Below are 23698 nucleotides of genomic sequence, written 5' to 3' on the forward strand. Positions count from 1 at the left end.
CAGCAGGAGGTCAGACTTGTGTCTGTGGCAGCAGCATCCATTTTGCGATGCTGAGGCTTTGGTTAGAGTTAAACAGCAAAGTAGGATTTTAACATGTCTCTCCCTCTAGAAGGGAGGAATAATATCCTCATCACCAGAGATGGTATGGGGGTATTATTCCAAAGTGTTAGACACCTTACACGACATGTTTTGATAAAGCCAAACCATAGTTACCATAACCGTCTAAGATTATAAGGCACTTTAAGAGTATATGGTAGGCTATATCATAGAACAGCTATAAGGACATGGTTCCGAAAGCTGCAGACAGGCTCAGCTCATGCTAGAGCACCATCTCACATGTTACCAAGCACTCTGCCTCCAGGATTGTTAAGGCCTGCCATAGGAGTGACTGATAGGTACACATGTGTCTATATATAAGGGTAGATATAGGCATACTATATCTAAGCAAGGGGTGATTACACGACCTTGCCCCAGCTGAGTGATCAGCCAGTTGTGTCTGATTGGAAGGCCAGACCAGGGGTGGCATAATACATGCTGCAGCCCCTGGGAGGCCTAGGGTACACCTATGCCCTGGGTACCTAGGGTACACTGTACAGGGTCCAATAAGGTGATCCTTACCAATTGGTTATGTACCTAGGGTACATGGAGTCCATTTTAAAGAGAGAGCAGACAGCCTGAGACCCTGAATGGCAGGATCTCAGGCCAACTAAGTCGAAAAACCAGCTAGACACTAGGCAAAAAGTTGGGGGTAACCATAGTCAGATATCCACCTTCCTACACCATCTTACTCAATTCATGAAGGATCACAGCTTCCTCAATGCAACTCACTGCGGCTTTAGATCAGAATATAGTGCCGAGACAGCACTGATCAAAGCCACAGACCAACTCAAAAGCACTCTTGGTGCTGGAGGAAATGCTGCTCTGATCCTGTTGGATCTATCTGCGGCATGTGGATCACTTAACACTTTGTCATCGCCTTAAGACCATGGGTGTCAAGGGAGTAGCTTGAGACCTATTTAGATCATTTTTCACTAATAGAGAAAACATTGTGATGCATGATAAATTGAGATGTAAAACCTTGCCACTTTCGTGTGGAGTGCCACAGGGGTCCTCGCTCAGCCCCTCACTAGTCAATCTCTATGTGGCTGAGCTTGCTTCTCTGATTCAATCTTTCGTTCTCTCACTCACCTCATACTCTGATGAAACTCATATCGTGGTAACTGCGGCAAATAAAGCCAGTAATGCGAATGCACAGCTATACTGCTGCATGAAAGAAACCGGCACCTGGATGGGCAGACATTGCATGAAGTTGAATTCAGAAAAGACAGAAGTGATGTTCTTCGGAAATGATCCCTGCTTTTGGACTCCGGACTGCTGGCCACCAGATACTGGCCCACTTACCACTCCCTCTACTAAGGTTAAAAGCCTTGGAGTGATTCTGGATGACAAACTTAATATTAGTAAACAAGTTATCCACCTCCAATAATCTGCTAAGATTAATCAGAAAGATTCTGTCCTATATTCCAGCTAGCACGAGGAAAACAGTTATCTCTGCTCTCATTTTGTCTAGAATTGATTATTGCAATGGTCTATATACCAATTTACAGAATCCATTTTTAAATAAATTGCAGGTTCTACAGAACTGAGCAGCTAGAGTCCTGCTCAACCGGTCAAAATATCAGTCTGCTACCTCGGCCATTAAAGAATTACACTAGCTGACGGTCAGAAATCGCATCAAATTCAAAACTCTCTGTCTCACTTATAAGGCTCTACATGGCATAGGTACAGAAGTCTTGATAAAGTCGATCTCATGGTATACCCCCAAGAGGAACCTTAGATCACTGGGCTTGTATACAGTTACCCAGTCCAGGTTTAAAAAAGCCAGATGGGGAGGAAATAGTTTCCATGCAGGAGCTACCAGACTTTGGAACACCCTTTCTCTCCAAATTAGAGCTTCTCCCTCTCTGCTGGCTTTCAGAAAGCTTCTCAAGACATGGCTTTTCAACCTGTAATCTATTCGTCTCAGAATGCTCCTGTACTTTGCCTACTATTAGCTCCAAGACACCCTCGGGTATATGTAGCTCTATATAAATGTACTTAAAATTACTTAACTACTATACTAGGCTCTCGCCTGTAAACGACTAAGCACTATACTAGGCTTTCGCCTGTAAACGACTAAGGAGTAAACTAGGCTCTCACCTGTAAATGACTAAGCACTACACTAAAACATCTACAAATGGCTGACCTTTATTCCAGGCTCTCATCTGTAAATGACTAAGCACTATAATAGGTTCTCGTGCCTGCAAATGATTTAACACTATACTGTGCTCTCACCTGTAAATGGCTAAGCATCATGCCAGGCTCTGGAAGAGGCCCACAGTCCATCTTAGTGGCAGAGGTCATCGCCTCCACCACCCCAGCCAGAAAGCCTTCTGTCGACTCCAGAGATCACTGCCAGCCCGGCAGTGATCTCAGTACATTTACAGGAGTCGTTGCTACGGTGGAATCTTTGAAGGGCACTGAAAAGTATGTTGCACAGCCGCCATCTTTTAGTTGAACACACATCAAACATTTTCGTTTTCCAGAAACAAACGCTCGAAGTTAGAGATCACCGGTGGCTCAGTGTTGATCTCTGTGCTCTACAGGCACGGCTGTCATGGCAGTTCCTGTTAAGGTACAAACATTTGGTAGACAGCCGTCAGTTTTGACAGCCAAACAACTATCTTTTCAAAGTTGTTATTTTTCTAATGGCCGTATACAGCGAGTACCCACTCCCTTTCCATCCCCCTTTGTCCCCCAAGGGTGGGTGTCACTGTTTTGTTCTGTCACTCAGTGTCAAGTTTTACCTGGGGATGAGCAGTGAAGTACAGGGAAAGAAAGGACATCACATGTACATTCCAAATAGGGCATGTGGTGTCATGCCTTTTCTTTCTCCGATGGCCCCTACTCCATGAGGCTGTCTGAGGAAGATTTCTATCAAAGGAATCCCGCTGGCTGGGGCCCCCCCAGAACAGGGTAGGTTAACAGTCGGTTGGGCGGACAGGGTGCTCAGTCCTGTTTGTGACAGAGAACTCTACATTGGACCCTAAGCTCGATACTAGACCTCAACTGTGAATGGCGGAGCACTATGCAGGACTCTTACCTGCAAATAACTTAGACCTACACTTCGCACCTGTAAATCACCGAGCTCTATATTGCACTCACCTGTAAATAATTGGGCACTATACTGGGATCTCAGCTGTAAATGGCTTAGCACGAGACTGGGCTTGCACCTGTAAAGGACTCTACTCCGTAATGGGCCACACCCGCAAATTACTTACTTGTACATTACATTCTCACCTGAAAATGACTGAGCTCCAACACAGACTTACCTATAAATGACTGAGGACTATACCCGTAAATGATTGATAGTTTACTGGCTGCTAAATGACAAACACTATACTGGGTTCTCTCGCCAGTAAATAACACTATACCTGGATCTGTTGCCTTTGAAGGATTCAGCACTATTCCCATTTCTCTTGCCCGTAAATGATTTAGCACCATACCCATTTCTCTTGCCTGTAAATGATTTAGCACTATACCTATTTCTCTTGCCCGTAAATGATTTAGCACTATGCATGGGTCTCTTGCCTGTAAAGGATTTAGCACTATGCCCATTTCTCTTGCCTGTAAATGATTAAGTACTATTACCATTTCTCTTGCCCGTAAATGATTTAGCACCATACGTGGTTCTCTTGCCCGTAAATGATTTAGCACTATACGTGTTTCTTTTGCCTGTAAACGATTTAGCACTATTAGCATTTCTCTTGCCCGTAAATGATTTAGCACTATACCCATTTCTCTTGCCCGTAAATGATTTAGCACTATACCCATTTCTCTTGCCCGTAAATGATTTAGCACTATTTATCATTTCTCTTGTCCGTAAAGGATTTAGCACCATACGTGGTTCTCTTGCCCGTAAATGATTTAGCACTATACGTGTTTCTTTTGCCTGTAAACGATTTAGCACTATTACCATTTCTCTTGCCCGTAAACGATTTAGCACTATTACCATTTCTCTTGCCCGTAAATGATTTAGCACTATACCCATTTCTCTTGCCCGTAAATGATTTAGCACTATACCAGGTTCTCTTGCCTAAAAATGAAAAGTCTACACTGTGTTATTTTGCCTGTAAACCACTACACTCTCTACCAGGTTCTTTCAGCTGGAAGTGAAGAACATTACACTGAGCTCTCTTGTCTAATCTCAGCAACTCACCTTGCTGCAGGAGAATACTTGGCAACTCTTCGTCGTCATCATCGTAGTCGTCCTCAGCCTCTCCCTGCACCCAGGAAGAGGGATGGCTTTGACACTCTGGCGAGCTAAAGTCCACAGACAGATCAGAGGACATCACGTCTGTCAATGAATTTAAATGAGACTTATTTCAGCACAGCATCACTCGCTAACAAAATGTTTCTGATGGAAATATTCCATCACTACAGACACAGTTCAAACAAGGACTAATTTAAATACAGCAGCAAGGAGACAACCTTATGGAAAGAGTGAAATGCTGAACATGGAGCTTACACAACAACATTAAAAAGTAGGAAAGATGAGCGGGCATGGAAAGAGGGAAAGGCAAGCAGGGTTAATGTATGGTGCTATGGTGGAGAGAAAGGAAACGCAGGAAGAACAGCACTGTGAGATGTAAACATTCAGGAAGGACATGGGGAGGCCAGGAGGAATTAAACGAGAAGGGAAAAAAGACGATGAGAGATCGCTCGATGAAGAAAGGAACAGACAGCATGAACAACAGAGACCAAGTGTGAGCAGAAGGGAGTAAACTGAATGAAGGAAAATGAGACAATGGCGAAAGGAACAGCGAGCGAAAGGGAGGGTCATTACCAACACTGAGCATTTTACAGAATGCTACACAAATCTTAATTGGCGGTCTCGTAGGAAATATCCAAAGCATTCCCAGCTACCCAGAAACATGTTCTCTCACATAATGAACTGAAAAACAATCATTTTCCAAGGGACAACGACTACAGCCTTCAGGGACGGAAGGCACTCACCCAAGGGATAAAGAAGGCAGGCCTTAAGGGACAGCAGGCACTCACCCAAGGGACAATGACTACAGGCCTGCAGGCACTCACCCAAGGGACAATGACTACAGGCCTGCAGGCACTCACCCAAGGGACAACGACTACAGACCTGCATGCACTCACCCAAGAGACGACTACAGGCCTGCAGGCACTCACCCAAGGGACAACGACTACAGGCCTGCAGGCACTCACCCAAGGGACAACGACTACAGGCCTGCAGGCACTCACCCAAGGGACAACGACTACAGGCCTGCAGGCACTCACCCAAGGGACAACGACTACAGGCCTGCAGGCACTCACCCAAGGGACAACGACTACAGGCCTGCAGGCACTCACCCAAGGGACAACGACTACAGACCTGCAGGCACTCACCCAAGGGACAACGACTACAGACCTGCAGGCACTCACCCAAGGGACAACGACTACAGGCACTCACCCAAGGGACAACGACTACAGACCTGCAGGCACTCACCCAAGGGACAACGACTACAGGTCTGCAGGCACTCGCCCAAGGGACTACGACTACAGGCCTTGAGGGACAGCAGGCACTCACACAAGGGATAAAGACGGCAGGCCTGAAGGGACAGCAGGCACTCACACAAGGGATAAAGACGGCAGGCCTTAAGGGACAGCAGGCACTCACACAAGGGATAAAGACGGCAGGCCTTAAGGGACAGCAGGAACTCACACAAGGGATAAAGACGGCAGGCCTTAAGGGACAGCAGGCACTCACCCAAGGGACAATGACTACAGGCCTGCAGGCACTCACCCAAGGGATACCTGCAGGGACAGCTGGTGCCCATCGAAGGGAGAAAAACAACACCCCCCCTACTGGCAAAAGCATGCACTCTCCCAGGGACACAGTACTACAAGAGAGTGGATCTCACTCAACGGACAAAGACTACTGCGTCAAAGGAGACAGCAGGCACTTGGCCGTGGAACAAAAAAATCACAGCGCTGCAGAAGAGGGTAACAGCTTACCCAAGGAATACAATGAAGCTTTGCAGGAGAGACTGAGCTCACGCCAAGGACAAGCGACCAAACAATCCAAAGAAACAAACTGACTAGTAGGGAGGGCTTATCAGTACAATCACAGGTAGCCCTTTAAGCAGAGTGTTTACTCAGACCACCCTGGATAGAATGATTGTGCAACATGTGAATCTCTACTGACCAACATGCCATGCAAGGATGCAGTCTTAAAAAAGAAACCTGTAATCAAGCAGTTAACTCAACGCACACACAGACCCAGCCCTCAGTGTAGATGTGGAGGCAGGAAGTTCCCCGTTTGCACACCATGATAAGAATCCACAAGACTGGTATCCAGACACAAGGATATGAGCCCAAAGAAGAGACCTGCAGACAGCGCGCACACAAAAGACGTCAGTGATACAGCCCAAGCCTCGTGGGCATCTCTGGACAGTATAAGAAACACTGCCCATCAACAGTGGTACCTTTCTCATCCACCTCGAAATCAGGAAGTTGGTATGTTGTGGGTTTGCATAGGGCATAGCTCCCGGACCGACGAGTCTCCCTAGAGGACTTAGTCTGGGAGATGGAAGAAGAGAAGGGGTCCGGGCAACTCTGGCATCTGTTCTGTTCCAAGCCCTGCGAACAAGTCACAAGTGATTTTCCTAGGTTGCCTGTCACACAATCCGTACAGGATGAATTCTGGGCCTCAATCAACGCGTGCCGGTCTGTCTCCTCAAAGGGGTTATCGTTTGCATAGAGGTTCCCAGATTTATGGCGGGTGTGGCTGCTGGTACATGAACCTTTTTTCAGGAGGGTGGGTGGAATGGAATGGCGGAACCCCGAAACTGGGACATTCTCAAGACTTACGCTGTACGGCCCAGTAGCAAGACCATCCAACTGAAGAGAGTTTCTGAGGCTTTTCTTTGGTGTTTTCGGTTTCTTCTCATCTCCAGGAGAAGAAGGTGTAAAGTCTAAGGAAATGGTGGCAGCTTTCTTCTCCTTTGTCACTTTGAGGGCTGGCTTTCTTGATTTTGGAGTACTAGAGGGATCCTCCCTCCTTGCATCAGAGGCTTTTCTTGAGCTTGCTTTGCTTTCACCCATAAATGGTGCCTTATTTTCAAGTTTGACAGAGGCTTTGGTACTGCTGCTCGACAAGTTAGGAGATCTTTGCCTCTCGCTAGTCCCATCTGAACTTGTGTCTGCTCTCACAACTTTACTGAGAGGGTCTGTCGCAGAGCCATTTAAAGCCACAGAACGAGAAAGCTTGGCTTTGCGGACATTCGGAGCAGCAGTGGGTGAAGTTTCCTTATCAAGCGAAGAGCGTGTGCGCTTGAAGTTCTTATTGAAATTTTCCAGAGCAATTCGAAGGGCCTTACGGTATGTGATTTCTTCCACCGGCTGCTTTGATCGTTCATCTAGGAAACATAAAACAGCAGCTAAATTAACACCAGCAGCCCTGTTCAAACTGGAAGTCCATTCAACCAAAGGTAGCAAAGGAGTATTGCACCAACCCAACACAACTGAAGGACCATCCGTTACAATGACATGGTAGAAGGGCTCAGATCCTCTACAAAAAGAAACCATGCACACCTCTGGGACAGCTTCAAGTGCACATTTAGTTGAGCTCATCTGAGTCATTATGAGGGGTTCTTCCCCAGACTGAGCCTGATGCAATACACTGTAAAGATCATATTGTGTACGCCGCACACCAAGCCAGATCTGATGTACCACATACACCCTATTGTGTACTCCGCTCACCAACCCAGATTCGATGCATCTCATACACGCTACTGTGTATTCTGCACACCAACCAAGATCCAATGTACCTCATACATCCTATTGTGTACTCCGCTCCACAAACTCAGATCTGGTGTACCTCATACACCCGATTGTGTACTTCACACCAACACTTAACACCAACCCAGGTACACCCTATTGTGTACTTCACACACCACCCTAGATCCGATGTACCTCCTACATCTTATTGTGTATTCCACACACCAAGGCAGATGCACCCTATTGTGTACTTCACACACCAAGCCAGGTCCAATGTACCTCATACTGCTCTTACACTCTCCCCACTGACCTTACATTGGTATTTATTACTTAAGCAGCCTACATCTCACACCATGCTGGTTGTGTACTCCGCCTCATGTCCACCTCATTCTACAGTTGACAGCGTTGTTCACAATTTCATAAATGGAAACTTTTCCCTATACAAGGCCCTGTCATGGTGTCCTGGTTTACCCTCAACCAAGCAGCATTGGTAAAAATCCTCAAATGGGCTGCTTTTGAAATCTCTCAGGCTTGGTTGCCTCCACAAGGATACTCACCCAGCTCACTGGCGAGAGCTTCAATTTTAGCCTTCTCCATAGGAAAAATGTCCCTACGAAGCACGCTGATCCTGGAAAGAGAACAAAAGAGCTACACTTTATTGACTTATTATGGTGTTTTGTACATACTTCCTTACAGCCCCTTGGGAGGGCTGTGCATACCTCAACGATACGCAACTTCTGGGTCCAGTTACTGTAGGGAGAGGAAAGGCGAGAGATGAGGAGCTGATCGGTACAGCAGGTGGGGGGGGGGGGGGGGGGAAGATGAGGAGGTCAGCGTCCTTGTGGGCAGAGGATTAGTGAGATAAGGAGGGCAGAAATCTACAGAGGAATGGGGAGCGATAAAGAGGCAAACATCACTGGTGGCAGGGTAGTGTTGAAGGTGAGAGTTCATCTTCACTGCCAAGGTGAAAAGAGAGAGGTGACTTAAGGCCATCATCTCTCAAGATGGAGGAGTGTGGGTAATGTGAAGCGGTCACTGCAGGCCTTCGTAACTGCCAGCGAAGGAAGGGCGAGACAGGAGGAAGCTAGCTCCATACTCGACGAAGACTGGAGATGGCCAGAGTTCAGCATCACTGCAGGCAGATGACAAGAAGCCACTGTCGCTATAGGTATAAGAACAGCGAAAGATGAGGAGGCCGTCATCAGTGCAGGCGGAGGACAGTGGGAGATGACAGACAGCAGTCACTGATAGTGGAGGAATGCTGAGGGACTCGAAGGCCATCAGTGCAGGCAGAGGACAGTGAGAGATGACAGACAGCAGTCACTGACAGTGGAGAAACGCTGAGGGACTCGAAGGCCATCAGTGCAGGCAGAGGACAGTGAGAGATGACAGACAGCAGTCACAGACAACTGAGAATTCGGAAAGGGTTTGGGGCGGTGCACCACCAATTGGCTCATCAATATATTACACCAAGTGGTCAGTAGTAGGTGGTTCAAAAAGTCTTTATTTTAAATTAAATTGATTGTCCAAACAAAGCCTCAGCCAACGCGTTTCGTTCACATTGAACTTCGTCAGGGCTGGAAGAATACAAAAAACATAACATAAATACACATAACATTTAAAACGTGCATTAAAAACACCATTTAAAAGTTGACACAAACTGAGAGAATACGCACAGGACAAATATTGAGTGTACCCTAGACAATTGGCATACAAATATTACTAAACACAACAATTTTTTTAGAAAACCACAATACGTGACAATACGAACTACAGCAATTGCATTGTTGTCACGGAAGGCGACAGTGTGCATCTGTGGTTCCGAAATAATAACGTTCTGAGTGACCCTTATTACATGTGAGTACAATTTAAACAGGAATACCCCTAACTTGAGCATAGTTACTATCGTTTTGAATCTGAAATATTGACTTTCTGAGAGACCCTTATTGTAAGTGAGTACAATTTGAGGTACCCCTAATTTGAGCGTGATTACCGTGGTTTTAAATCTGAATGCCCCATATTGTCATGTATAATTCACAGTATTTAATCAGAAATTTAGGGGAGGAGTTGGCGGGGGCATGTATGGACCTGTATAGTTACCTTTCACTTGCCTTTCAACTCATGGTACGTGTCTCCCTAAGGGGGACGTTCTGCTTCATAGTTTCTTTCCTGCCTTTCTACCCTAATCAAGCCTGTTTTTCCTTTGTACGGGATAGCCCATTGACAGTATGGGGAAAACCAAAAATTTTTTTTAACTATACAGGTCCATACATGCCCCCGCCAACTCCTCCCCTAAATTTCTGATTAAATACTGTGAATTATACATGACAATATGGGGCATTCAGATTTAAAACCACGGTAATCACGCTCAAATTAGGGGTACCTCAAATTGTACTCACTTACAATAAGGGTCTCTCAGAAAGTCAATATTTCAGATTCAAAACGATAGTAACTATGCTCAAGTTAGGGGTATTCCTGTTTAAATTGTACTCACATGTAATAAGGGTCACTCAGAACGTTATTATTTCGGAACCACAGATGCACACTGTCGCCTTCCGTGACAACAATGCAATTGCTGTAGTTCGTATTGTCACGTATTGTGGTTTTCTAAAAAAATTGTTGTGTTTAGTAATATTTGTATGCCAATTGTCTAGGGTACACTCAATATTTGTCCTGTGCGTATTCTCTCAGTTTGTGTCAACTTTTAAATGGTGTTTTTAATGCACGTTTTAAATGTTATGTGTATTTATGTTATGTTTTTTGTATTCTTCCAGCCCTGACGAAGTTCAATGTGAACGAAACGCGTTGGCTGAGGCTTTGTTTGGACAATCAATTTAATTTAAAATAAAGACTTTTTGAACCACCTACTACTGACCACTTGGTGTAATATATTGATGAGCCAATTGGTGGTGCACCGCCCCAAACCCTTTCCGAATTCTCAGTTTTCTGCTTGGCAGTTTGGCATCTACTAACGGCGGATGCTGGGGCGTTTGCTTGCACACCGTCACTAACTTTTAAAACCATTTCATACGAATCGGGAATATAGTAAGGAGGTGCAGTCATTGAAGTCCGCCGTTAATTCTGCTTTTCTTCTAAAAAGCAGTCACAGACAGTGGAGAAACGCTGAGGGACTCGAAGGCCATCAGTGCAGGCAGAGGATTGTGAGAGATGACAGACAGCAGTCACAGACAGTGGAGAAACGCTGAGGGACTCGAAGGCCATCAGTGCAGGCAGAGGATTGTGAGATGACAGACAGCAGTCAATGATAGTGGAGGAAGGCTGAGAGACTCGAAGGCCATCAGTGCAGGCAGAGGACAGTGAGAGATGACAGACAGCAGTCACTGATAGTGGAGGAATGCTGAGGGACTCGTAGGCCATCAGTGCAGGCGGAGGATTGTGAGATGACAGACAGCAGTCAATGATAGCGCAGGAATGCTGACAGATGAGGAGGTCATCCTCGGTGCAGGCGGAGGATTGTGGGGATTGGGACATGGCCATAGTAACTGGCATTGAAGGAACAGCAAGAGAGGAGGCCAGCAACACTGCAGGACGACGACTGCAGGAGAGGAGTGTTTATCACTATTGCAGGCAGAGGATTTTGGGCGTTAAGGAGGCCATTGGTGGTGTGGGTGGAGGACTGGCAAAAGGCCTGCCTTGCCACTTCTGCCCCGGCACTGCGGAACCCTCAGCCGCAAACTGTAACTTTAAGCATAGCAGTCACCGTGGCTCTAATACACACTTCCCAGGCAACAATATTACTTTTCAAAACACTATTTGCTTCTGGTTACTAGGGCACTGTAACAAGTGTTGGTAGGTCTAGGACACAGAAAAACACTGAAGGCTACAATGCTTTTGCCAGGTATCCTGCCCGTTACCCGGCCCTTCCCACGAAGATCCCATCCTAGTCACTGAACACAAGTACTGCAATAAACAGAGACACTTAACTGTTCTTTCGCCCCGAGGAGCTCCACCTGCAGGGATTCGGAAGGGTCGTGCGAGGCATGTTTCTTGCGGGACGCACCAATCTTTGTCAGCATCTGGGCCAAGATGGGAGGGGAGAGAGGAAGTCATGGGCAATTCAGGGAATAGCTCACAATAAACAAGTATTGGGAAATGCATTAGATTTTGCCTTTGTGATTAATATGCTGTTTTTTGTTGCAAGTTGTAGCTTGGTAAGCAGTTGTGCAATATAAGTTACTGAAACTCTGTTAAAGTGTTATGACTTGTTTATTGAGAAAAGCAATAAATATATTGTACTGGACACAATGTGTCTGGAATGGTCATCATTTTGGCAGGGACAAAACATGCCCTGTCCCATGAGGAATAGGATACTACTTTTTAACCCCATTACCTTTGTAAGAAAAATAAAAAAGTACAGGCAGTAGAAATACCACCCACTTATGTCTTAAAGGGAAAATGTGGGAGGAGCACTGTAGGCACACCACCGTGACAGGCTGTCGGGGCTCGCAGAGGACAAGCAAGAAAGAAAAGCTAAATCAGTATTTAACTTAGACGCTCTGTGCGCTCTCCTTTGAGTTGAATGTATTCTGGTGTGGGTACAATGCAGCCACATAAGCTTTAATTCTATCCATACGTGTGAGTAATCAGAGGAGGCACATAGCGCCCGCAGCCGCAAAAAACAAATTCAGTGGCAACCCTGAGTCTCTAAAATAAACAGTTTTGACTTGGTGAGCAGTTGTGCAAACCAAATTAAAGAAACTCTGTAAAAGTGTTATGACTTGTTTATTGAGAAAGGCAATATATTGTGAGCTCCTGTACCTTCGGGTGATTTTGGTGCTATGTAAAATCTGACCCTAAAAAAAAATGTGAAAAGCAGGTTTAAACGTGTGGGCAATAAGTTACTTGTGTGAAGTAACTGGTGGTAATCGAAAGCGCTCCTGGACCTTTGGGAGATGCTGACGCTTTATAAAAGTGCCACAAGAATTAGTTCAATAAAACAAGTTATATAGCAGCTCTATAACAGGTTATTAATTTAATTAATTGTAATTCCACCGTGGAATCTGGTGTTCTTAAGGGACCCTCATCCTCGGATCCAACCCCTCCGCATGGGACGACTCTTGGTGGCCTATTTCACTGGGGTCCCCCCCGGCCCCCACCGACCACGCACGCAACCTGGGAGTCCTCCTCGACTCGAAACTCTCCATGACCAAACAAGTCAACGCAGTTTCCTCCACCTGTTTAAACACCCTCCGCATGCTCCGCAAGATCTACAGATGGATTCCGACCAACACAAGGAAAACAGTCACCCAGGCCCTAGTCAGCATCAGACTCGACTACGGAAACGCCCTCTACGCTAGAGCCCCGTCCAAGCTCATCAGCAGATTACAGAGAATCCAGAATGCCTCCGCACGCCTGATCCTCGACGTCCCGCGCCGCAACCACATCATCCCCCACCTGAGGAACCTGCACTGGCTCCCCGTCGACAAAAGAATCTCCTTCAAACTCCTTGTCCACGCACACAAAGCACTCCACAAAACCGGCCCTGCCTATCACAACAGTCAACTCTCCTTCTACGTAGCCAACAGGAACCTCCGCTGACCACGACCTGGCCACAGTCCCACGCATCCGGAGAACCACTTCCGGGGGCAGGTCCTTCTCCCATCGCACCGCCAAGACCTGGAACACCCTCCCCCTCGACCCGCGACAAACCGAAGACCTGCTGTCTTTCAGGAGACAACTCAAGACCTGGCTCTTCGACCAGTAACAGCAGCTCCCCCCCCCCCCCCACCACCCACCCAGCGCCTTGAAACCCTACCGGGTATGTAGTGCGCTTTACAAATTATGTGATTGATTGATTGACCTGGTGTGGTATGGAGAGCAACAAAGTCACACCTTTCTGGGATCCGGGGCATCTTTACTGTTAAGGCAAACTCTCAACAGAAGTGGTGTTGGGGGCTAGCATGAACGAAGACATAAGAAGGAGGTTTTTTTCACAAGTCTCACTTCAGGGAGACAGAGTTTAAACATCAGCATACATAGCCTATCGACACTAGTGTGGGGTGAAAATCATACAAAAACTGCAGATTTAGACATATGCAAAAACCACCATGGGCAATCCAATGATATATGCGAAATATGCGAATTTAAAACGTGCATGTCAGTGCATGCCAAATTCGTATGACGTACAGCGCGAAGCATGATATCAATGTGCTAGGAGTGGTACAAACTAAGAAACTGAAAAGCAAAGTACCACCAGTGTGCCAATCGTGTACGTGTGTCATATAGAGAGCCCCATATCTATTGAATTGCAAAACCAGTATGGCTGCAACACTACCATGGGTGTGACCCCCCTACACAATAACATACTTCAAGTCCTGACATGCAACAGTAGTAGCTTAAAAATCTACCATTCTCATGTATTGAGCATTGATGCAAGAAATAATACAGTGAATAAACGATGCGATGCTCGCTACAACATAATACATAAACACCTGAGTTATGATAAACCGGCAGACCAGAAAGCCAAGAGTAGCCGAGCAAAAAATGTGAAATGCCTTAGGTGCCGACAGTGCAGCGTGGAAAATAGACAAAGCCAATTTAGCTTAGTACATGCTGAAACCCCGAAGGAAACCAGTGATAACCTTAGGTGATACCTGGAGACAACAAATGAATGAACCCTGTAAAACATATGTGTAGGAAGGTGGAATCAGACTACATGGTTGCCCCCAACCTATCTGCTTTCTCTGATAAACTGATTACATGTACACTCCAGATTGGATTCTGGGGTACCCTTATAAGTCCCTAGTATATGGTATACTATGTACCCAGGGCATAGGTACCCCAGAGGCCTACCACGGGCTGAAGCATGTATTATGCCACCCCTGGAAAGCCCTCCAAAATGACACCACAGGTCTGCTACTGCAGCCTGAGTAAGGTGGTGCATGCACCCCTTACTGAGGTATAGGTTCACTATACCTCACCTATCACTGCACATAGAAACCTATCAGTCACCCTTATGGCAGGCCTTATCAATCCTGAAGGCAGGGTGCTTGGTTAGATGTGAGAGGGTGCCTAAGCATGAGCTGAGCCCCTCTGCAGCCTTCGGAATCTCTTCTCCGGGTTGTCAGTGGTGCAGCCTGACCATATACTCTTAAATGCATTATAACCAAACGGTAAATGCTAACTTTGGACTGGCTGCATGCAAACATATTGTGTGTGGTGTCAAACACCTTGGAATCATACCCCACACCAGTAACTGGTGTGGGAGTATGATCCAACCCTTCTAGAGGGAGAGACATGACAGCACCGGTATACCCGGTACCAGCTAACAGAGTCCTGGCATCACAAAATGACTTGCCTCTTGCTGCTGACCGAAACTCCGGCAGGGGAGGCCTGGACAATAGGTTTCTTGTCACAGGGAGGTGTAACCACCTCCCAGACAGGCTGATGTGTATTGGGGCTGGATGGGTGCACTCAGAGTGCTTTGAAGTCCTGCACTGGGGGCACATTTGGTGTCCCTGTGCATAGCCCAGCTCAAACCGGTTCAGGGGCTGCCAGCCCCTACTCTGGCGCAAAACTGGACAAAGGAAATGGGAGTAGCCACCCCTCTTTCCAAACCCCCCATAGGTGGGTCCCCTTGAGTTAGTCCAACCCCTTCCTTAGGTATAAGTAAGAAAACCCTGGCAACAGGATTTTAGATATCCCTGGATGAAACTCTGAAGTTGAATCCTTGAACTTCAACGCTCTACTCAAGACTAGAGGACTGAAGAAATCTCCCTTGGGGTCAAGCAGTGACTCCCCTGCTTGGCAGACCCCAACGAAGCAAATTTGCCGAACTCCGAAAGTATTTGCAGACCAGGAAGAGGATTTCCAGACTTCTCACAGGCCGACCCGAGTCCCCAGCAAAGCTGAGACCCGCAGCCCTCATGAGTAACGTGGAACCAGAACTCCTGGTCACCGTGCACATTTGCAAGTGCATTGACTTCTCAACGTCTCTTGAAGTTGTGCTTGGGGTTACTTGTAGCCCCCACCTTGAGCACTATCTGTACCGAAGATTGTGGGCCTACACTCCACGAGTGTTCCGTGAGACCGCTTCTTGCATTTCAGCTCAAGGCTCCTTCGCGATCCCTGGTCTGTCGACTGGTGGGTCCCTGTGAAGGCAACTTTGATTTTCCTTGGGCTTCCCTGGTTGCTCCAGACGTGCCCTGACTCCCCACCGCGTGGTGAGAACCTCAGACCTTGCCGGTCTGCACCGAAGCATCTTTCTACTTTATGCGTGGGTTGCTGTTTCCAAGGCTTGTTGTGTCCAATCCGGGCACCAACGCTGCAGCACTCGACATCCTTCGTGGGATAGCTCGAATCCAGCTCCTGTTCATCCTCAACGCCTCCTGGTCCTCGTGGCTGAAGAGTCTAGCTTCACCTGAAATCACCCAACTTCGGTGGGCATTCGCCCCCTCTGCTTTCAGGTTCTTCTCGACTTTGATCCAGGCTTGGATCTCTTCGGACACTTCGCATCTTCCCAGCAGCAGCACTTCCTTGCCAGCTCCCATTGAAAACGACGAAGCGACCCGACACCATTTGACACCTATGCATCCGGCTTCCCTGGGTAAGGTAACACAAGTACTCCGGTGCTCCCGTGGGTGTTAACCCTAGAACTTCCTAAGTCCCAAAGGGTTTGGTCCTGACTCATTCCTAAGTGTCCCTAATCTTTAAAAATCTAACTGCGACTTTCCCCACAGAAGCTAACAGGAGCTCGCGGCTGTGTTCTCTCACTGCACAAGGCCCCCTTGGGTCCCCTGTGTCACTACCTTGGGTGGTTCCTTGGGGTCCCAGCGATTCTACAGGCTCTAGGCCTTGTGTCTAGTTAAGTCATGGTTCTTATACCACTATATTAGTCTATGGTTGGGCTCGCCCCTAGGGCCGGACGTGTATTTGTGCTATTTTACTGTACTATTTGAAGTGTAACTTATGTGTTTTGACCTCTAGTCTCATAAAGAGTTTAGTAGGGTGTGTTTAGAAATAAATACATTATATATGTATATATATATAAATTCACTTAAAAAAACCATAGGTTTCACACATGTTATAGTTAGGTGGATATTTCACTCGTAAAAAACAATTAAATTCCCCCGTTATAATTAGTTCAGATAACTATAACTCGCGCGCCCGCAATCCACTGCTCATGACGTCACATATTACATCACTCATGACATGGTCAGTGGCATCACTCATGACATCACTGATGACATCATCCTTCTGATAGAGTGGCGGTCGCGCGAGTTATAGTTATCTGAACTAACTACAACGGGGGAATTTTATTGGTTTTTTACGAGTGAAATATCCACCTAACTATAACGTGTGTGAAACCTATGGTTTTTTCAGTGAATTTGTACGGTTTTTTAAATGCAAATTTATTTATGTATTATTTTTTTTATATATTTATTTTACAATAAACTACGTTTTTTTTAAAAATTATTTTCACCGGGCACCCCCGCGATTTTTTTTTTTTTTTAAATATTTGGGGGGGGGGGGGGGGTTCACCGTGCGCGCACCCCCGCGATTTTAAAAAGAAAAGAAAAAAAAATGTTCTGCCTTCAGGGACCCCCTGACAAAGGCTAGGGGGTCAGGAACTCTCTACCCTGCCCCCTTTTCACGTTCGCCACCTTCCTTTTTCACTCTCGCACTGAAAACAAACAAAATGGCGGCCGACACTTCCTGATTTCGACCGATTCGAACGTTGACTAACATGTAACCACCAATCAGAATTACGCTCGCGCACGTTAGGGTGCTCGCACGGTGCGCGCACCCTGCGCGCATATAGATATTGATATGCTTTTAAATGCTATTTTCTCAGGAAATACTGAACAGATTTACATCAGACCTGCAAAAGGCACTTCCTTGACCTTATGGCTACCTCTCTGCCAGATTTCAAGTAATTCTGTTCAGCCGTTCGGGCTGTAGCTGCGTCTAAAGGTCCTATGGAAAAATGCATGGGGAAAATGCGTTTTGGGACCACCCTTTTTTCCCAGCCCCCGCTTGACGAATCACCCCGAGACTTTCAGGGTAGGAGCTGAACGGAGCGCCCCATTAGTTTTGAAAGTTTCGCGAGGATTCGTCAACCGGCGCCAAAGTTATTCAAAATAGAATTTTGAGATTTCCTATGGAAACACGGTCCCAACTATAACTATCTACTGGCAACTGCCAGTAGATTATATATATATATATATATATATATATATATACACATATATATATATACACACACACACACACACACACACACACACACACACACACACACACACACACACACACACACACGGTGTGGTTGTCTTTCATTTAGCCATTCAAGAGATTACAGACAGGTAAAACAAGCTGCTTTACATTCCTTCAAGACTTAGCCTAAAGGCAGCTCTCCATAGCTACCACTAGGATAGCTTTCAATAAAGGTGGTCTTTAACCTATCATCAATAAGGGGTTGTTTGGACTGGTACAAGGTGCCCACTATAACTAATAGACAGCATATACCAGGCCAACTTATCACAATATAGATGACCATGAGTTCAAGAAACTTTAAACGCTGGCATGGTAGAGTGATTGCGATTACATGTACTGTTCAGTTAGCTCATAAACGAGTTCCTCCAAAGTGGTTAGCAAATGTGCGTACTTGGCGTTAACGTATTTACAGTGCTTGTGCACGATGGAACCATGAACTAGACAAAGACTCCAAATGTTCAAACCATAGTCAAGAAAATGGACTTGAAAATACGTGTGTCGATGTTTACCAACATGTTATTAATGGGCAACGGAGGAAGGGGAACAGTGAGCGGCACAGGGGGAGGGGGGGAGAGCGAGCAACAAGGCGAGACCCAGGAAAGACTGCACAACCATGGAAAGTGGAGGGGGCAGAGTGCCCATCGGATGCATATGAACAAGGCAGAGGATTTGGCTCTCCGCTGTCCCCGACAACAACAAACTCTGTGCACCAATCAAATTAAACAAGTTCCACCCATCAAAACAACTAGGGGCGGATGTGAATGAGTACTTGAACCACGAGAGCCAGATAAGAGAAAAACACCCAAGCAACACAGGAAAAGAAGCCTACAATCAAAAGAAAAGAGGAAAAGAAGAAAAATGACAAGCACACGGCCCAATAAGAAGGGAAGGTGCAGTGAAGACGGGATGTAAGCCCCTTTTAAGATATATTTAATAAAATAGATTTCGGAAGCGCTGTGCTGTCAAAACCAAAAGACATCAGAATGGAGGAGAGACAGTCAGGTCAGGCTAGAATGCCCTTGGCACAGAATAGCCAGTAGGCATTGGAAAGTCTGTATTCCACACTACAGGGCTCGAAAAACCAGAACATGTTACCAAATTTGCAGTTATAGTGACTTATATAATCTACTCGACCTAACTCAAGCACTTAACCCATAAACTGACCCTAAAATGTGTGAACCTAGGAAAATATTCCGCAAAGTCACCTTTTTCACATGAGAGCACCTTCAAATATGTATGGTCAGCATGTCTGCTGTACAAAACAACCTTGTTTGCTTTAACATAGACTCAACTGCTGTTTCATATACAATAAGAACCTAGGCCATATATAACAAGCATTTACAATGCAACGGTCTCGGCATTATTAAAGTTAGAGCTATTGGCATTGCTCATGACAATGCCGTTTCTTTAAATGTTTTAAAAACAAAAACAAACAAAAATAATTTCATGAGCAATGCCAATAGCTCTAACTTTACCAATGCCGAGACCATTGCATTGCATAAACGTGAGCGTTCTAAATTGCTTCTATCATCGGGACTAATTGTGGTGATTATTAATGCAGCGGTATGACCTGTCAGGATTGCTGTATGCAATTACATTTGTGCAAATGCTTCATTAACTGCCTAATGATTTTGGGAGATATGCACTTGTAAACCACTGTTTGTTTTAATATAATAAAGGATTTTTTTTGCTGGGCATGTCAAGTGAACGATTTGACCGTTAAATGTGCGTGTTTACCGTCGGAAATCCAGTTTGAGTTTATTCTGCGTATGAGGTAAACAATGATGCGTATTCCAACGCCTTCCCTCTCACGAGTTCTCTAGTATTCATATTCTCTATGGCATGGCCACACTGGGAGCCAAAAGAAGCAAACGTTGTCAGACCAGCCCCCACCCCCCCTGCCCCCCCCCCCCACACACACACACTGCATACAGCGAGCGAGAGAGACCACTGCAAGGGCGACTTCTTCTCCCCCAAGAAAAACATGAAAAAGTTGCAATCGTGCTTCGTTTTACAACAATTCTCGATTATAAAACGTCGCCCAATCATTGAATTACTGGATGGGGGCGAGAGACAGGGCTGCATGGCTGAATGAATGATTGGATAGTTGAATGGTGAGGAGTGGGTGGATGAAATATTTCAAGAATCGATCACAATGAATAAATAATTTTGGCTATGAGGAGCAAATGGTCTCAATGCACTGACCAAAGGGAGGTGCGCTGGTTTTCATCTTAGGTTCGGCACTAAAATGTAATTCTCGAATGTTGCCCAACACTACCACTGCCAATCCTTGTGAAACATCCGGTGCCCTGATGTATGTAACACAGCGCCCTGATGTATGTAACACAGCGCCCTGATGTATGTAACACAGCGCCCTGATTTAGCACCGCAAAGATTTTAATGCAAAGCATTAGGCTTTGATCTAAAATGGAACAGAGAAGGATAGAACTATGTTGTTGCGAAACTGCTCAACGTGAAACCAGAAAGAAAACACTGCCTCAATCCCGGCTTCGTTTTCACTACATTGTGTCACGAGGTAGGTGGGGGGGGGGGGGCAGTCGCACAGGGACAGCTGGCTGAAAACGAAGTGGAGCCCTCGTGGGAGAAGGAAAGGGACAATGGGAAGTGGGGGTATGTAAGGGGGAGCAGCGAGGAGAGCAGAAACAAGAGCAAGCACACACCACCGAAAAGGCAGCGTCGTTTTCGGATTCGGGGGCGTGTTTTGCTGTTGTCTCCTCCCTGAGACTTTTCGCAAAAACCACGCCCCCCGATCCGAAAAGGACAGGGCCTGATCGGAGTGACTGACCTCTTCTCCAGTGGCTGGCCAGCATTTACGAGGCCAGCCAATGGAGAACAGGGGAGAAGAGGGGCTGGATCAAGCCCCTCTTCTCCAAGTCATTAAATCTCCGACTTCCGGTTCTGCCTTTCGGCAGACCGGTAGTCCTCGACCTAAAAAGGTACACATGACCCCCGACTACCCTCTTGGTTCACTAATAATAGAGGTGGGGGCAAAAATGTTTCTCAGTTCCATTTTAAATGTTCTCACTTTTACTAAATAAATTATTAAAGCAGGATGTGATAGCACACTCATTTACAGACAGCACATTTTCCATTGAAAGACATGCACTTTCCCACTGACATGCAGATTTACTGATAAAACAGTGCACAAAAGATCATGCGTGGAAATCAGGTTTCAGCAAGTATTTATCATCCGTACATTTATCATTTGCACATCGTAAAGTGCTCCAATTTGTTTTGATCCTACTAAAATCTTTGTTTCATTCACACTTAGGAATTACAACAAATAAATGTGCTTTCCCCACTGCTATTTAAAAAAATTATTTGTACAGCTCATTTACAAGCTAGATTGTCAGACAGTTCACTGTACAAAATGATCGACTTTTGAAGCCATTGAAAGAAAAGTAAATCGCACACTCCAGGGTAAATAATCTGCAATTTGTAAGACGTAAAATGGCATTTGCTTCTTTATTTGAACCCACAGCAAATGTGACAAACAATTACAATAAAAACAGTAAAAACAATAATTAAATTTATATTTATTGCTCATTCACTTTCAGAACGGTCGGAACACCTGTTCTTTGCCAACTCAAGCTATCTTGCCAAAAATGGCCAGTACGCCCTAGAAATAGCTCACCCTGAGAAACTCTAACCTGTCATAGCGAGGGGGTGAGTAGATTTTACTAGGCCTGCTTCTCAGTGGAGTTCACCTAATCCTTCTCAGGACGGAGAGACCGGGGAGGGGGGGGGGGGGGAAATGGGGCAGAGCGGTGCAATCTACCCCAAGATATTCATGCCACCGAACACAACTTTTACAGTTCTCTGATTTGATTTCACATCAATGAAGTCTTGCGAATTGTATTCTTCGTTCAATTTAGTTGAGCCAATTGGACCAACAGCCATTACAACAATATGTAAAAACAAAGCCTAGGAGCAGTGTCCCAGAGCCATCTGGCCACATTTAGGGACGCACCACATTCCAATAGGCGGGACCTGACCTTACAGAGGCCACTCTCCTTGTACACAGCAGGAACCCTCCGTCCACAGCCAGGACCCTCCACTCCCACTATCTCAGATGCAAAGCCTTGCAGCTGCCAAGTCAGGCCCCCTCAGGACCTGTGGGCTAGATTTGAGAGAGACTGCATAGGTCAACCCCCCTGAGCCCAGGAGCACAAGGACCTCGGATGCAAGGCCTTGCAGCTGCACATGTTAGACCTACCTCAGTCCAGGGCCCCCAGTGCCTTAGATACAAGATACTGCAGCTACATAAGTCAGAACCCCTTAACAAAGACCCCCTGAACCCACCTCCCCAGTGCCTCTGCAGGTGAGACCTCAGGGGAAGGTTCACAGGTTAGAGCCCCTCACCCCAGGACTTGGATGCAAGTCATTGCAGCTGCATAGGTCAGCACCTCTCTGCAAGGACCCCCTGAGCCCACTACCCCAGTGCCTCTGCGGGTGAGACCTGAGGAGAGGCTGCCCAGGTCAGACCCTCTCACCCAGGACCTCCAGTGCCTCTGCAGGTGAGACCTGAGGGGAGGATGCACAGGTCAGAACCTCTCACACAGGACCTCCAGTGCCTCTGCAGGTGAGACCCGAGGGGAGGCTTCCCAGGTCAGACCCCCTCAGAGCAGGATCCCCTACGCCAGGACCCCCGGTGCCTCCGAGGGTGAGACCTGAGGGGAGGCTGCACAGGACAACCAGTGCCTCTGAGGGTGAGACCCGAGGGGAGGCTGCCCAGGTCAGACCCCCTCAGAGCAGGATCCCCTACGCCAGGACCCCCGGTGCCTCCGAGGGTGAGACCTGAGGGGAGGCTGCACAGGACAACCAGTGCCTCTGAGGGTGAGACCCGAGGGGAGGCTGCCCAGGTCAGACCCGCTCAGTGCAGGATCCCCCTCAGCCAGGCCAACCAGTGCCTCTGAGGGTGAGACCCGAGGGGAGGCTGCCCAGGTTAGACCCGCTCAGTGCGGGATACCCCTCAGCCAGGACCCCGATTCCTCTGCGGGTGAGACCCGAGGGGACGCTGTACACCCGCTGCCAGGACAGGGAGCTCCGCCCTGAACCCGGAAGTGGAGCTGTGACAGGCGCGGGCTCCGCGGGGCCCGCACCTCTACCCAGCACGTCGGGACCCCGTGAGCCTCGCTGTCCCACCCCCGCTCCCAGCCACCGGCTTCACCTTGGCCGGCCAGAGGCGGCCCTTCCAGGTGCACAGGACGTGTCCGGGGGGGCTCATGCTGGCGCTTCATGTGTGACGGCTCCGCGGGGGTCACGGGCTCCCCTCAGCCCAGCGTCCGTTCTCCGCCACCGATTTCTTACGGCCCGCCCTTGCCCGCAGTCCAGTACTTCCGGGTTGAGTGGCCGCAGAGCCCTTGGCCGAACATGGAATCAGCCACAGACGACCCGGAAGTACTGGGATTTACACTTGACGGATCCCGCCCACTGTCAGCGGCGGCCTGAGGGGCTCGTGCTGTGTATGTGACGTCGGACTGGAGCATTGACCGCACCTCAGCCAATCTCAACGCTACGTCGAGCTGCGCGGTGCTGATTGGCTGCGCAGTCCGCACGTGCCTCGGGCTCGCGTAAACATTCCCCGGCCGCACGCGCGCCTCACGCCGGT

The 23698-nt window shown here is 47.2% G+C and overlaps 1 protein-coding gene across 1 annotated transcript in view; it reads right to left on the reverse strand.

The window, feature by feature from the left end:
- The window catches only part of PWWP3A (PWWP domain containing 3A, DNA repair factor), a 66514-nt gene extending 43022 nt beyond the window's left edge, over positions 1-23492 (reverse strand). The window contains exons 1-5 of the mRNA XM_085639306.1: positions 23258-23492; positions 11776-11867; positions 8388-8458; positions 6537-7469; positions 4259-4396 (exon numbers count right to left, since the gene is read on the reverse strand). Coding sequence (XP_085495432.1) covers positions 4259-4396; positions 6537-7469; positions 8388-8458; positions 11776-11867; positions 23258-23314 — 1291 coding nt within the window. The 5' untranslated portion in view covers positions 23315-23492. The remainder of the gene's footprint in view (positions 1-4258; positions 4397-6536; positions 7470-8387; positions 8459-11775; positions 11868-23257) is intronic.
- Between the last annotated feature and the right edge of the window lie 206 nt (positions 23493-23698).

This window comes from Triturus cristatus, chromosome 12 (genome assembly GCF_964204655.1).
Source record: "Triturus cristatus chromosome 12, aTriCri1.1, whole genome shotgun sequence".
Taxonomy (NCBI): domain Eukaryota; kingdom Metazoa; phylum Chordata; class Amphibia; order Caudata; family Salamandridae; genus Triturus; species Triturus cristatus.